Source organism: Sinocyclocheilus anshuiensis, unplaced genomic scaffold (genome assembly GCF_001515605.1).
Source record: "Sinocyclocheilus anshuiensis isolate Anshui unplaced genomic scaffold, SAMN03320099.WGS_v1.1 scaffold737, whole genome shotgun sequence".
Lineage (NCBI taxonomy): Eukaryota > Metazoa > Chordata > Actinopteri > Cypriniformes > Cyprinidae > Sinocyclocheilus > Sinocyclocheilus anshuiensis.
Window position 1 is genome coordinate 10,662 of NW_015540908.1, and position 13,720 is coordinate 24,381.

Consider the following 13,720-nt stretch of genomic DNA (forward strand, 5'->3'; position numbering starts at 1 on the left):
AAGCATGAAAAGTTTCAACAATTCTTTAATTGCTTTTTATTTACATTAGTTAGCCTAGTAGTTGTTTTTGCTGGGCTACCAAAATTGCTACTGAGAACATTTAAATTTCACTAGTATATAAAATAATTGTAATTTCAATATTGACAAAAAAATTAATAAAAAATTAAATATAATTTTTTCTTTTTGGTATAATAGAGCTGCCAAAATTGACATCGTAATAACTATAGCAATGAACTAATATATATATATATATATATATATATATATACATATAAATATAAAATGTATTTATTTTTTGCTATAATAGAGCTGCCATAATTGACATTGTAATAACTATAGCAATGAACTGGACAAAAAAAATACATTCAAATAGATCAATTTTTGGAGTGTAAATGCAAAAGCCATATGTAACAAAAAAAATAAATAAATAAAATCTGAAAATTATTTGAAGGCTACCAGCCATTTTAAACATCTATTTACTTTAGCATTAACACAACTCATTTAATTGCATACTGTTTTTTTTTTTTTTTATTATTTTTATTTTCAAATAGTTAAAATATTTCCATCAGTTTTTGCTATGGTACCCAGCTTGGCACTGGTAACTGAGAGATTTAGTGTGGTACCCGACTACTGAAAACGTAGTATCGTATCAGCAGTTAAGAGTTTTGATTTGCTCTTTTACTATAGTATTCCCATACTTGAGTTAATTCAGTTTTGATGACTTTATCACTCCAGAATAGCAGTAAAGAATAAGTTGGTGCAAACTAGGGGTGTAACGGTACACAAACATGACGGTTCGGTACGTACCTCGGTTTTGACGTCACGGTTCGGTATGGTTTCGGTACAGTAGGAGTTAAAAATACCTAATTTTTGTTTTTTTTATTAAACTGTTTTACTGAACAAATTGCGCTTTCTTTAAATAAGTTCAATTAGAATACATTTTCTTTAAATCTACCTCATAAAATAATTTTAAAAAAATCTTTAATTTACATTAGCTACTATAAGGTTACAATTAACAACAGAGCCCAAACTTAAATTTGATTACTATTTATTTTTAACTATAATAATCAACACTCATTTTTTTAAATTGTACGCAAACACGTAAATTGCACTCAATACAATTTTTAAATGTACTTTAATTTACACAGTGACTCTGACATACGTTTCATAAAAGATATATATATATATTTTTATATAGCCTACATTAAATAATCGAGACATCACTAACAGGTAAAGTAAAATATAATGAGTATATAATCTAATATTTCGCTAAATGCTCTTCTCTAGACTTCATTTCTCTGGTGAGCTGACGAGCTGTGGACACTGATGACTTGCCTGAGGTAATTGAAATGCTACGTGACATTTTGTTCACAAGCCGTTTTAATCACATCTTTTGAAACACTGATTGTGCGACTACATGAGGCATGAGATGTTCATTCATGTTTATTTCACATCTTCGGTACGAATACGTGTACCGTTACACCCCTAGTGCAAACTAGCAGAGCAGACATGTACCTCCAGTTCAGTCTCTTCCTCTGGAAGTCCCAGAAGACCCTTCAGCTCCTCGTCGTCCCCGGTTTTACTGTCCCCGACGCCGGAGCCCGGCTGACTCTGAGGTTTCTCCCGAATGGTGTAAACGCGTGTGGATGCGCCAAACGACATGGTGGAGTCGATGGGAACCTGCTGGGGCTTGTGGGGCTCCAGGCGAATGTGTCCCAGGAACGTACCATGTGCTACAAGACGACAACATACCTGTTGGTTTACCTGTCGTCTCTTATCTGTATGATGTGCATGATTGTCATTGGTCTGATGCACTTACTGCTGTTGAGGTCGATGAGAAACACTCTTTTCAAATGCCTGTGGTAGACGAGGGCCGCATGCACGCGAGAGCAAGACTGATGGTCGATGGTGAAGTCACAGATGTCTGGGTTCCTCCCGAACAAATAATACTTCTTTTCATCAATGATCAGTTTCTGCAGAGAGAGCACTTCAGTAGGCTGTCTGCAGTCAACAAAACTAATTTAACAACACACACACACACACACACACTCACATACAAGCGGGGCGTTGAGCGCGTACAGAAAATGGGATAGTAGAAATAAGTTGATGATTTAATAATCTTATCTTTTAGGGTTGCATCCAAGGAAAGGAAAAATAACTTGATCCAATTCTATTTGGCATGAGCCTGAGCCTACTGATGAAAACACTTGTATTTTGCATTCCCCCCCCACCTAGAGTTCTAACACCTGAGGGAGCGACTCCCCTCTCAGAGCTTCAATCTCAGGGTCTTGTGTTTCTGTAGCACCGTTTGGACCTGACAGCCACCATCATGCATGCATCAGTGTGAGAAAACTCAACTGAGCCGCAGGCAGACAGGTCAGTATCTGGTGCATCCCAGTCACTGTTTGGACAAGCGGTCAATCACAGGAATGACTGACCCACTAAATAAATATATAAACCCATATTTGTCTTTTGTGCTTTTTAATCTTGGAGTTGTGGTTCTTGACTTTGCATAGAAAAGAGCTGCTTTAAGATTCCTTAAAAACTCAGAGCATAGAGGTTTGGAACAACACGAGAGGGAAAAATGATTAGCAGATGTTCTTAAAACTCAATGTAATACCTCAACAAGTTTGTCTCCTTTCACCACGTCCAAATGCAGTCCTGCTGGAGGCTTCCCTGCCCTGAGACAAAACCAAGACGTGCATGAACTCATGAAATCATCTAGCAACGTGCATTTACTAAAAACATGGTCAGAAATAAAGCACATAGCATCTGAGGTGTTCTCTGTAAACATCTACTCCGATTAAATTAACACAATATACACTTATACACAAAAGAATGCAGTTTGTAAAACAAGTTCGGGGTCCAAAGTGTGGCGGTAGAGCTGCTAACAAGCACGAGAGCTAACAGCTCGCTGTAAGACTGATTGTTGTTTTTATGCTGGATACAATAAAGCCTTATTCACGCACTAAATCCAGCAAGCGCTGGAGTGTTTTTTTTTTTTACCATGATGGACAGTCGAAAGGTGGGTTATTTTCTGTAGTATTTGTTGCCATTGTCACACATTCCCCCCTGCTACAAGCACGCCGAGCATCTTGGGTAATCTACTCAAAACTGAACGTCTTCCGGTTCATAAATATTACATTCCTTTAAAACTCGCGTTTGATTGGCTTAAAAGCAGACGTGAGTAAGTGGGCGTCACTCAACTGGCGAATTAGCGAATCACTCGGCGTTGAATGACGGACGCGAGGGAACGCCTCTTTAGGAAGACTAACCAATAGCAGTGTTGCGTAATTAATATTAATGAGCTTAGCCTTCGCCATATAAGGACTTGTAACTTCGCCTTCCGGGAGACGGTTGTGTATAGGAAGGATGACAACACAAATGAAACAGCATAAATATTAATTACTAACGCAGTTATTGTATGTTGAAACAAAAAGTACATGTATAATAACTGACACCGAATTGAAATATATCTGTTTAAATAAATCAATAAACATGCAAATAAAAGGTTTGTGTGGTTCTGGGTGAGTTCCTCTGAGACTTCCTCTCTGGACTAACTTATAGTTTTAGTGTGCGCACACAGAAGAGCAGCTCAGTGTGTGGCTGTCTGTCATCTGTGAGAGATGGGAGACCTCCAGTCTCTGCGAGTCTTCATCAACTGTCTGGATCAACAGTCTCTACCCCGCATCCTGCAGATCTGCTCTGGGGTTTATTTCCAGGGTAGGTTTATATGATTTTACTCTCTCTCTTTCTGCATATTCTGTATGAGACTTTCTCAAGGCATAAAAACACAAAACAAGAAGCAAGAGAATACTGTTCCTCAACCAAAGTTTAAAAAAAAAAATTGTGTTCCACTATGTCCATGCATTTATTTTGCAATGCGATTGTTAATAATTCTCCTAGTTTTGTGTATCTTTTGTAAAATGAGGAACACAACTTTGATTTTAGTCCCAGAGATGTACAATGATGTAAAAATAATGAAATTTTGAAGTTGAACTCTTATTAGTTCTTTAATGGAGCCATTGAATAGGCATGCACTTTTTTAGAAATGTGACTTGTCCAGTATATGATGCTGTTTCTGTTTAGTTTAGATTTGACCCATTTTTACATTTGAAAACAAAAATAAACAATGGGCATATGAAACCTGAATGCACATTGTCATATTTTATGCCTGGGGTCTCTGAAACCCCAAACCGAAGTAAAGTACCATTTTCCAAGCATGCCACCAAGTTAAAATGACTTATTTCAGCGTAACGCCTTTGTGTTATTGAAACGGCTGTGGGGTCTCTCCGACCCCAAACATTTTTTTTTTCATTGTCAGTGTGGTTTACGCTGTGCATCTTCAGTACAATGCGAGACCGAATGAGCAGTCGAGTTTAGTCTCATCTGTGTTGTATAGCCTACACTTTCCCCATGCTGAACACAACAAACCTGCGACCATTGAGAACCACTGCTTTAAATAAAGAGGATGATTGAAGTACAATATTGAAGTAAAATAAAACAAAGGCTGCTAACTATAATAAGAACTATGCCTCATCACAGAGGAAGATCATATCATATTCGGACTCATTTTCAAATAGTTTTTCTTAAAAGAATATCTCAGGACATCTTTTAGTGGGGTTTCGGAGCATTCATATCTACTGTAGAGGATGGCTGGACATGCTTATCAGGCATTTTAGGTAGACATAAGTGATTAGGGAAATAAATTATATAATATTTCTATGAAATATGAGATTTTATATGAAAATGTTGCTAGGGTATTACTCTTATTTTTTTCATTACATGTTGCCTAAAGAACACAATATGCAAATTAGAGACTTTAACCAGATACAATGTTTATACACTCTAAAAAATGCTGGGTTAAAAAGGGACCCAGCTGTTGGGTTGTTCTGTTGGGTTGTTCTGACCCAGCGGTTGGGTTGTTTTGACCCAGCATTTTTTAGAGTGTAATAGCAAAACCCATGTTTACCCTCATATTGTGTAAAGTAAAATAGTATATCAAATCATTCTCTAATATCTTTCATACCATGCTTGAGAATCTTCGTACAAATCTTTGTGTAAAGTTTGGTTCAGGTGCAAGTGTCCTGGAGCTGTCGAAGTCCTGAAAATCTGATTTCTATTAAACGCCTATTAAATGCAGGCACTAGTATGCATACAAAATGCAAAATACAAATGTTCTCTATCTTTTTCCAAATTTTTTCTTATGTTTGTTTTTCAGAGGACAAATCATAGAAAAATAAATTGGCTGGAAACTAAATTTACTGGTACTGAATATACAATTTTTTTCTTATCCTCCAAACAATGTAAAGATTGTGGTTCCTGACTTTGCATAGAAAAGAGCTGCTTTAAGATTCCTTAAAAACTCTGTGGAAAACATTAACAGCATAGAGGTTTGGAACAACACGATGTAAAAAAAAAAAGGAAATTTACAACTTTTCTTTTATTGTTCTCAGGAGGCTATGGCATGTTTGACTTTGCGATCAAAGTCCATCTTAACATTCTACAGGAAATTCCTATAAAACGAACCCAGGAAGTTATGCAAATAGGGCATGATGATGTGTTATTGTTTTCAGGTTCCATTTATGAGCTTTCAGGGAGTGAAGTGTGTTTATCTACTGGAGATTTGGTGAAGGTCATTGGTTTAGAGCTTCTGTCTGTGTCTTGTGAGGAGATTGACACTGGAGCTTCATTTGAATTGCCTACTGGATATTCAGGTGAGCCGCTAAACAACAGCAAGGTGTTTCCAAGTAAATTAATATAAACTAGAGTTGAGTATTTGGACCTAGTGAAACCTCTTCTTGTGTTATTCAACATATGTTTACATTACTGAGTAAATAACAGCCCATATGATTACAAGTAAACTGGGACAGGATTCACATAGATTTAGCTGTATTTTCCATTTAAAGGTTTTTCAATTTAAACCATAAATATGAACTAAAATGTGCTTTTAACATACTATCTCTATTTACAAAATGGATTTAGTTACCACTCGTAGTACACTCAACATTTTAGTTCATATTCACATTGTCCCAAAATAGCAGTTGAGTACACTCAGATGATCTTAAGTTTATCTTAAGAAGAACTAAATCAATTTTTTTAGTATATTAAGTAAAAATTAGTGTGTGAAAATAGAGCATTTTAAATCCATTATGGAAGTGCATTTTTTTTCACCCGGAACAGCTTAATCCAAAGCAGTTGTCTATCCATAAATAAGACATGATGCTATAGAACTTAAGCCTTCAAGGAGGATGTTGTTCAAGGAAATTAATTTGTAAACTAAAAGCTAACTGGGCAAGTTTATTGATTTTAACACACTGTGCATCTCTCTAGGTCACTTCAGTCTCGTCGCTGAGGACCTACCGTACAATACAATAGAGGAAATTGTGGGTTTGTGTCCTGTTGGAGTGGACGCCTGCGGCTCCTTCACCTTCATATGCCAAAACGAGCTGACTATAGACACCTTCACGCTACCCGCAGGAAAACAGCTGACCCTGCTGTCAATGGAGGTCGCCAGAAATGGAGAAAGACTGGCACGGTGTCAGGTGGTGGGGCAGAACATGGCCTCTGCAGAGATACTCCTTCCTCTGGCCCTCAGAGGAGAGTTTTACGAGTGTCAAAGTGACCGTGGCTACTCTCTACAGGAAATCATGTCATCATCCAGACTGAGCTGTCGTCACTTCCGCAATACAGCTGAGAAGAACAGTGGAAGCTTGTTGATTTTTAGCCCAGTGTATGAAATTAGTGCCATCATGCATAGTAAGTACAACAGTGTTACTCGGTAAATATTTGTCAAGTCCTTGTCCCACTGACAGGTTGCTGGTGCCAAAGCCAGATCCATAATTGTCCAGCACTGATGTATTTTTTAGCACAGGAAGTTAGCATCACCCTGGTTCCCTCGACAAAAACCCAAAAGGATTTTTCCATTGGCTTTTGGATTATTGCAGAAATTAAGCTGTGCCCAAACTCTGACGTCCCATTTAGCCACTTGTTAGCAACTGCCATTTTAAAGACAAGTAAAATGTTTAGAATGAAACGTGAAAATATCTTGCACTTGTGCGAACCACAGACCTTATTTCAGGCGTTTACCCAAAAACCCATTCAGAACCCCACTGACTTCAGAACAATGGAACCAGAAGAGCTGCACTTCTAGAAGCATGACAAATAAAAGGAGTCCGAATCTGCCAAAATGTGAACTCGTTTCCAGGTTTTGGCCTACAAAAATACATCATCATTATTTTTCACTTTATAAAAAAAGAGCCAATTGCAAACTGGTAACGAAGCTCCACTTCTCACATTGTCCTAAAAAGCATTGGGTGTCCATTGGCTGGACCAACTTGCTCTTTGATAAGAAAATATTGCATGTCTTTTTTTCTTTCTTGCTGATTTGAAATGATGCAAGCAGTTTGTTAGATTCTGGTATTTCCCCATTTAAGTAGATAGGAGTTGGTTTTGCATGCCTGGAGAAACTACCTGAAGGCCTTGCAAATATGGCCACAGAGTTAACTGACTTTCCTTGAAAGTGACTTTATAATATAATCAATAAAGCAGTCTGAAGTGGAAATTATTTGATATGAATTGTACTATAACTTCTGATCATTGCATCAAAAGCAGCTTGTGATTTAATCAAATTACTTTTGGTGCCAATATATGCTTTCAAACTTGCAACACACGATCGGTTTCTGTACATCATTTTTTGGCAAGTCAGTGAAAGCAAGCTCAAAGAGTGGTTTGCAGACCCCCCAGTCAAGCACTATGTTGGTGGGATAGGGCTATCAGTCATCACTCAATGTTACTCCTGGAGATCCACCTACCAGCAGAGTTTAGCTGTAACTCTAACACACTTGGACCAGCTAATCAAGGTCTTTGGGTTTACGTGAAAACTGCAGGCCAATATGTTGGAGCAGAATTGGAGTCCTCCAGGAGTGGCACTGAGTACACCTGTCACAGAGCAGGGGTGTCCAATCCTACTCCTAGATGTCCACTTTCCTTTGAAGTTTAGTTCCAACTGATCTAACATTCTTAAACCAGCTAATCAATGCCTTTTGGTTTACCTAAAAACTTCAGGCCAATGTGTTGGAGCAGAATTGCTGTCTTCCATGATTGGGACTGAGTACACCGGTCATAGAACAGGGGTGTCCAGTCGTGTTCCTGGAGTGCCATTATCATGCAAAGTTTAGCTCCAATCCTAATTAAACACATCTGAACCTGTTAATCAAGTCTTCAGCATTACTAGAAACATCCAGGCAGGTGTGTATGGAGCTAAACTCGGCAGGACACTGGCTCTCTAGCAGCAGGACTGGATGCCCTAATCATAGAGGCTTGATGCATGGAAATTGTCTTGGAATAAATGTTTGTTAATTATTATTTTTTTTATACATATAGTGAGGAAGAATGTAGTCAAGTTCCCATCCAGCCTGGAAGTGGATGTCCAGGACGTGACAGAACAGTACCAGGATTTAGTTTTCATAACTCCATTTTCAATGACTGAAGTTGCGAGTCAGCCACCAGAGTCCTTCCCGACTATGGCAGAGATCCTTGACGGCCCAGAAAGCAACCAGTTTTTTAATTGCAGCTGGTTCCAAGAACTGCAAAGAGGCAGGCGGCTCGTGTTGCATGCGTGTGGCACAACAACAATGATATTAGCCTCAACTCCAAAGGGGAGGAAGGGAAAACAGTACTTCATCATCTCAGGGGGGTATGGTGGACGAATGAGAAGAAGGGCCCGGGAATTTGGATCAGTGTACGAGCTATACTTGGCATCCTCTCAGTCTCCAGGTTTGAAAGTAAGCGTGACTCGGCACTGCGAGGAAGTAGAGGAAGAGGGAATGCCTGCGCTCAGTGTCGGAGAGCAGCTGGAGGTTTTGGGAATGACGCTGATGGACGGACTCGGGGATAAATCTGGAGCTGCTCAGAAAGTAGAATGTTTAATTTGCAAACGGACATCGGAGGCGGACGACGAGGACGATGAAGACGACGAGGAAGAGGATAGCGAGGAAATCTCTCTGCCACTGTTTATGACAGGTCACTTTGTGGAAAAGCTTTCAGACAACAAAAAGTATAAATTAACTGATTTAATAAGCAGCTCTTTGCCTCTGGATGTTAAAGTGGTGACTCGGGATAAAGACCTAGAAAAAGATCCCCTGATGGGGTTACCAGCACTTAAGCTTGAGGAGACTTTCACGGAGACCATGGTGTTGACGAGCCTACCAAATCAACCAGACTGGTGCTTTGAGTTGCCAGTACGCTGGTTACAAATGTCTCTCTGCTTCACCTCCGATCATTTGCCGTGGTCTGAGTCCCCAGAACGTCATGTAGAGACAGTCACTGAGGTGACAGAGAAATTCTACTATGAATATCATAAACTCGTGAGCAAAATTGAGGAACCACCTCCTCGTCCACCAAAGAGGAAGCCATCCAGTTCAGAAGTGCCTAAGAGGTCCTCCAAGTCTGAATCGAAATCAACAAAATTAAGGAGCGCTGTGACCAAACAGCTCGACAACCTTTCTCTGGGTGAGACAAAGGGAAAGCGTGCTCCTGCTCCACCTCCGCCAGAAGATGTAAGCATGAGCTTTTATTCACCCACTACAACAGAAATGCAGAATTCAAACATGAATATCTAGGTTTCATAATGAGTCATACTTAGATCGGCTATTACAGGATTATCTATGACTACATTTCCCAAAATTCCCCTCTGTGGTTCATGTTAATGAGCAGTGTTGGGGAAAGTTACTTTTAAAAGTAATGCATTACAATATTGCGTTACTCCTTAAAAAGTAACTAATTACATTACTTAGTTACTTTTTATGGAAAGTAATGTGTTATGTTACTTTTGCATTACTTTTTAAATCTGGGCAGGGCTTGCTTGTTTGGTTTTAATATAAAAAGTTATATTTTTGGCAAATATAAAAGCCTTTTCACACCAAAATCCTCGGGCTGAAGGAAATGTAAATTCACGTCTGTACAGTAGAATTCAGGAGAAAGTTCAACACTCTTCAGCAGTAAAATAAAGAACAAATGTTAGTTTATCTTGAGTAATGTTTGCTTATTATTATGGTTGAATTGGATCATCGAAGGTCAGCAGCAAAGACACTGGTTAATAAAATGGGATTAAATACATAAAGGATATTTGTATTATTTAACATTTAATTATTGCAGGTTTGCATCATATTCTGAGTTGTTTTTATTAATTTTATTATTTTTGAGGAAAACTGAATTTTATTTATTTTTTTGTGAGTGAGCTGAATTAATAATGCATGTTCACATTTAGTCTAGAACTGAAGTAACATTTTACTCCCGATTACGCTCAACATGGGTACAGGAGAGCTTGCAATCAATAAATGGGGGGGGGGGGTAGTGTTACTTTACTAGTTACTTGAAAAAAGTAATCTGATTACGTAACTCGCGTTACTTGTAATGCTGTTACATGGAACAGTTAAAAGCATGGCAATCAATTTTTTTAAAATAGTTCATTCAAAAATATGATAATCTCGTTCCAAATCCATACAGCTTGCTTTGTGAAACATAAGTTGTTTAGCAAAATTTCTGACATGCTGTTTGCTACATAATGAAAGTGACTCGGGATGGACGCTGTCAACCTCCAATAATGACAAAGCACCATTAAAGTATCATTGTTTAAATTGTCAAATTTTGGGTCAATATGAAACTCTAGTACTTCTTTATTGCTTATTTAAAGCATACCCACAATTATGTTGTCCATACATAGATGTCTATGCACAGTCTGCATAATTGGTCGATAAAGATATTTCTCTACAAAGAATCAATGTAATAAACGCAATAAAAGGCAATTAAGAATTATTTTTTACCATTAGTGATGGAAATATCATTTCCCTCTATGTAATGAATTCATTTAGAATAATAAGACACTATAGGACTGTTACCACTTAAATTAAATCAGTATATCAGCAAAATCCATATGCACACTGGAGCGCTGGCAGAAAGGCTGCATCTGAAGTCTATTGAAGTATGAACAAGAGCATGTCATTCATCAGGCAAATGTAATTTTTTTCTTTTGTTTGGTGGAACAAAATACATGTTTAGAACAACACAAGGGTGAGTAAATGATGATCGAGTTTTCATTTTTGGGTGAACTATTGGTACATGCGTAACTCATTACGTATAGTCTTCTGCAAGCACCATGTTAGATGATAACTATGCATGTGTGTATTACTGAACAGAAACACACACCATCGTCATATGTTCCTCTTTTCTTATTTGTTTAGCTGGCTCAGCAGCTTATGAATTTCTTTTTTTTTTCTTGTGCAACTCCATTAGACTCTAGACCAGCCCCCTCCACTGTTGCCTAGGAAAGGCTCATCAATAGCAGAGAGCGTCAGTGTGCACAATACGTATGTGAAAAGCCCCACAGTAGCACACAAATCAGGTTAGTTTCTCTTTGCGTTTCAAGACGTTTGTTGCTAGCTTGATATTTGGAATAGCCCATCAGGGAGCTGAAATATTGTATACTAATCTATTCTTTCCTTTTCTTCCTCCAATAAACAGCAAAGAGACTCTCTGACTCTGACCATGACTATGAGTCTATCGAAGATGCATTTAATAACCCCCATGAAAGCTTGTTTTATTAGTTCAAGGACACTTGTATCCTGCGGTCTTCATAGCAAGACGTGCCAAAAACCTAAGAAATAAAAAAAAAAAAAAAGTACCAGCTAATATGGAGTCTCCACTGTACCCACAACTAATGCTAATCTGAAACACTTTTCACGGTGTCTCAATACTCGACGACAACGCAAGGTTTAACAAATAGAACATTTATTGTAAATCAGACAATGTCCTTTTTACTGCTTTTTCCTTACGGCATGCTGAACTTGAAAGAAAATAGCTTTATATGAGTGTGCTTTTATTAAAATGACCAAAACTTAACTGAATTTTGTTTTTTCATTAACACTATGTAGAGTGACTTCACTGTGACTTAGGCTTCATTGTCTGTTGATCTGAAGTGGTCCTCATCAATAGTGGAGAAAATGTGTCCCTCGTTGCTGAGAAAATCCACAATTTGCCTGTAAAAAAGTAAAGGGAAGTGAGAAACAAACCGGAGCGAAAAGACTTGGTGTTTAATGATGAGGTGAAAGTGCAGCAGACAGATATTAAACTCTGGCCTGGGTTGTGTTTTTAGACACCTTTTTCACTCAGTTGTCTTAGTTCAGCATTACATAGAATGAGTGTTGAAAAGCATTTGCATATTGCAATCTGTGAAACATCTGGTGGTTAAAAATGAGACAAGTTCACTAACGCAATTTCAAAAAACAGTTCCTTTTAATGTTCTATTCAAAGAATTCTGAAAAAAGAAAAACGATCATGGTTTGCACGCAATTTTTAGGCAGCCAAGAATCTTTTTAACATTTATAATAAGAACCATTTTTAGTAATTGCTGCTCAATTATCATCAATTATAACTGGTGAAGACTGGAGTAATGACGCTGAAAATTTTGATCACAGCAAAAAATTATATTTCAACATTAAAATAGAAAAGTTACTTTAAATTGTAATAATATTTTACAATATCACTGTTTTTGCTATATTTCTGATTAAATAAATGCAGCTTTGGTGAGCAGAAGAGACTTCTTTCAAAAACAAAAACGGGATTATTCTAAACTTAAACTGTAATTTGGGTTATCAGCTCAGGACGAGTAGATGCTGCTACACTCATTTATTAGTTTTTGCCACTTTTGATTTACTAAAAAATCCTTACACAGAATGCCACTTGCGTTTGTCTGGGATGGATCTACTGCAAGACATGCAAGAGAACATGTCTGTAAGCAATGAGAAACGTTGAGCAGTTATGAGAAACCTTACTATAATACATGTGACTGCACAACAAGAGCGGGTTCACTTTTGTGATCGTTAACGGGCAGGTGAGACTTTCTCATCAGTTTAGCGCTCTTATCTGCTGACAAGATCATCTCACACTTGTTACTTGTTACTAATTCTAATACTAATGGTTAGAATCCAAACTGCGTATTGCACTTTTTGTTTTTTGCACATTGTCACATTTACACTTCTGAATTTTTTGTACTGTTGCTTCATCATAACTAAAATAACAGACAGATGGCTTAGTAATTTATAATGAATCATTATAATGGTTGCCGATTTCCTCAGAACTAATTGTTGCAGTTTTCCTCAGCATTGTTATCCACTGAGATGGTTATTTGTGGTCAGTTTTTTTTTTATTTTTTATAAAAAGGCCTTCCTGATGTGCATGTACATCTGTTGTGGTTTAAAGGGGTCATATGATGCGATTTCAAGTTTTCCTTTCTCTTTGGAGTATTACAAGCTGATTGTGAATAGATAAGATCCCTGAAGTTGCAAAGACTAAAGTCTCAAAACCAAAGAGATATTCTTTATCAAAGTTAAGACTCTGCCACACCCCCCTAAAACGGCTCGTTCTAACACGCCCCCACATATCTACCTCACTATGTGGAAATATTAGCATAATGCTGCCCAAATGTGCACGCAAAGAAAGAAGGCGTGGTTTCAGTAACCGCAGTTAGTGTTGATGCAGCATGTCAGGGAGACGCTGTGTGTTTCTAGGCGAAAGCAAAAGCACTTTATTTGGCCTTCCGAAAGTAGATGCATTTAGGAATCTTTAAGATCACTTACAACAGAACAGCAATGCATTTTATGGACGACCGTTTCATGAACCTAGGAGAGGAGGTAATTCTGACTTTGCTATGACAATCTGG

At 37.9% G+C, this 13,720-nt stretch overlaps 3 protein-coding genes across 3 annotated transcripts in view; 1 reads left to right on the top strand and 2 right to left on the bottom strand.

The window, feature by feature from the left end:
* Positions 1 to 3,149, bottom strand: part of LOC107689150 (nuclear inhibitor of protein phosphatase 1-like) — a 7,004-nt gene extending 3,855 nt beyond the window's left edge. The window contains exons 1-4 of the mRNA XM_016487063.1: positions 3,007 to 3,149; positions 2,621 to 2,681; positions 1,820 to 1,973; positions 1,516 to 1,733 (exon numbers count right to left, since the gene is read on the bottom strand). Of these exons, the coding sequence (XP_016342549.1) occupies positions 1,516 to 1,733; positions 1,820 to 1,973; positions 2,621 to 2,681; positions 3,007 to 3,056 (483 nt within the window). The 5' untranslated portion in view covers positions 3,057 to 3,149. The remainder of the gene's footprint in view (positions 1 to 1,515; positions 1,734 to 1,819; positions 1,974 to 2,620; positions 2,682 to 3,006) is intronic.
* Positions 3,150 to 3,523: 374 nt separating this feature from the next.
* Positions 3,524 to 11,696, top strand: LOC107689151 (protein THEMIS2). The gene is made up of 6 exons (XM_016487064.1): positions 3,524 to 3,723; positions 5,577 to 5,717; positions 6,334 to 6,759; positions 8,386 to 9,560; positions 11,296 to 11,404; positions 11,524 to 11,696. Exons 1-6 carry the CDS (start codon positions 3,627 to 3,629, stop codon positions 11,604 to 11,606), a joined length of 2,031 nt encoding a protein of 676 aa, XP_016342550.1. The 5' UTR covers positions 3,524 to 3,626; the 3' UTR covers positions 11,607 to 11,696.
* A 77-nt stretch (positions 11,697 to 11,773) lies between these two features.
* Positions 11,774 to 13,720, bottom strand: part of rpa2 (replication protein A2) — a 22,869-nt gene continuing 20,922 nt past the window's right edge. The window contains exon 8 of the mRNA XM_016487068.1: positions 11,774 to 12,038. Coding sequence (XP_016342554.1) covers positions 11,951 to 12,038 — 88 coding nt within the window. The 3' untranslated portion in view covers positions 11,774 to 11,950. The remainder of the gene's footprint in view (positions 12,039 to 13,720) is intronic.

What these genes read in the sequence shown, in the direction of transcription:
- LOC107689151 (XM_016487064.1), top strand. Translation starts at nt 3,627, where the DNA reads ATGGGAGACCTCCAGTCTCTGCGAGTCTTCATCAACTGTCTGGATCAA. An exon ending in ATTGCCTACTGGATATTCAG is followed by an intron (nt 5,718 to 6,333) that starts GTGAGCCGCTAA and finishes GCATCTCTCTAG; the next exon opens with GTCACTTCAGTCTCGTCGCT. An exon ending in AATTAGTGCCATCATGCATA is followed by an intron (nt 6,760 to 8,385) that starts GTAAGTACAACA and finishes TTATACATATAG; the next exon opens with TGAGGAAGAATGTAGTCAAG.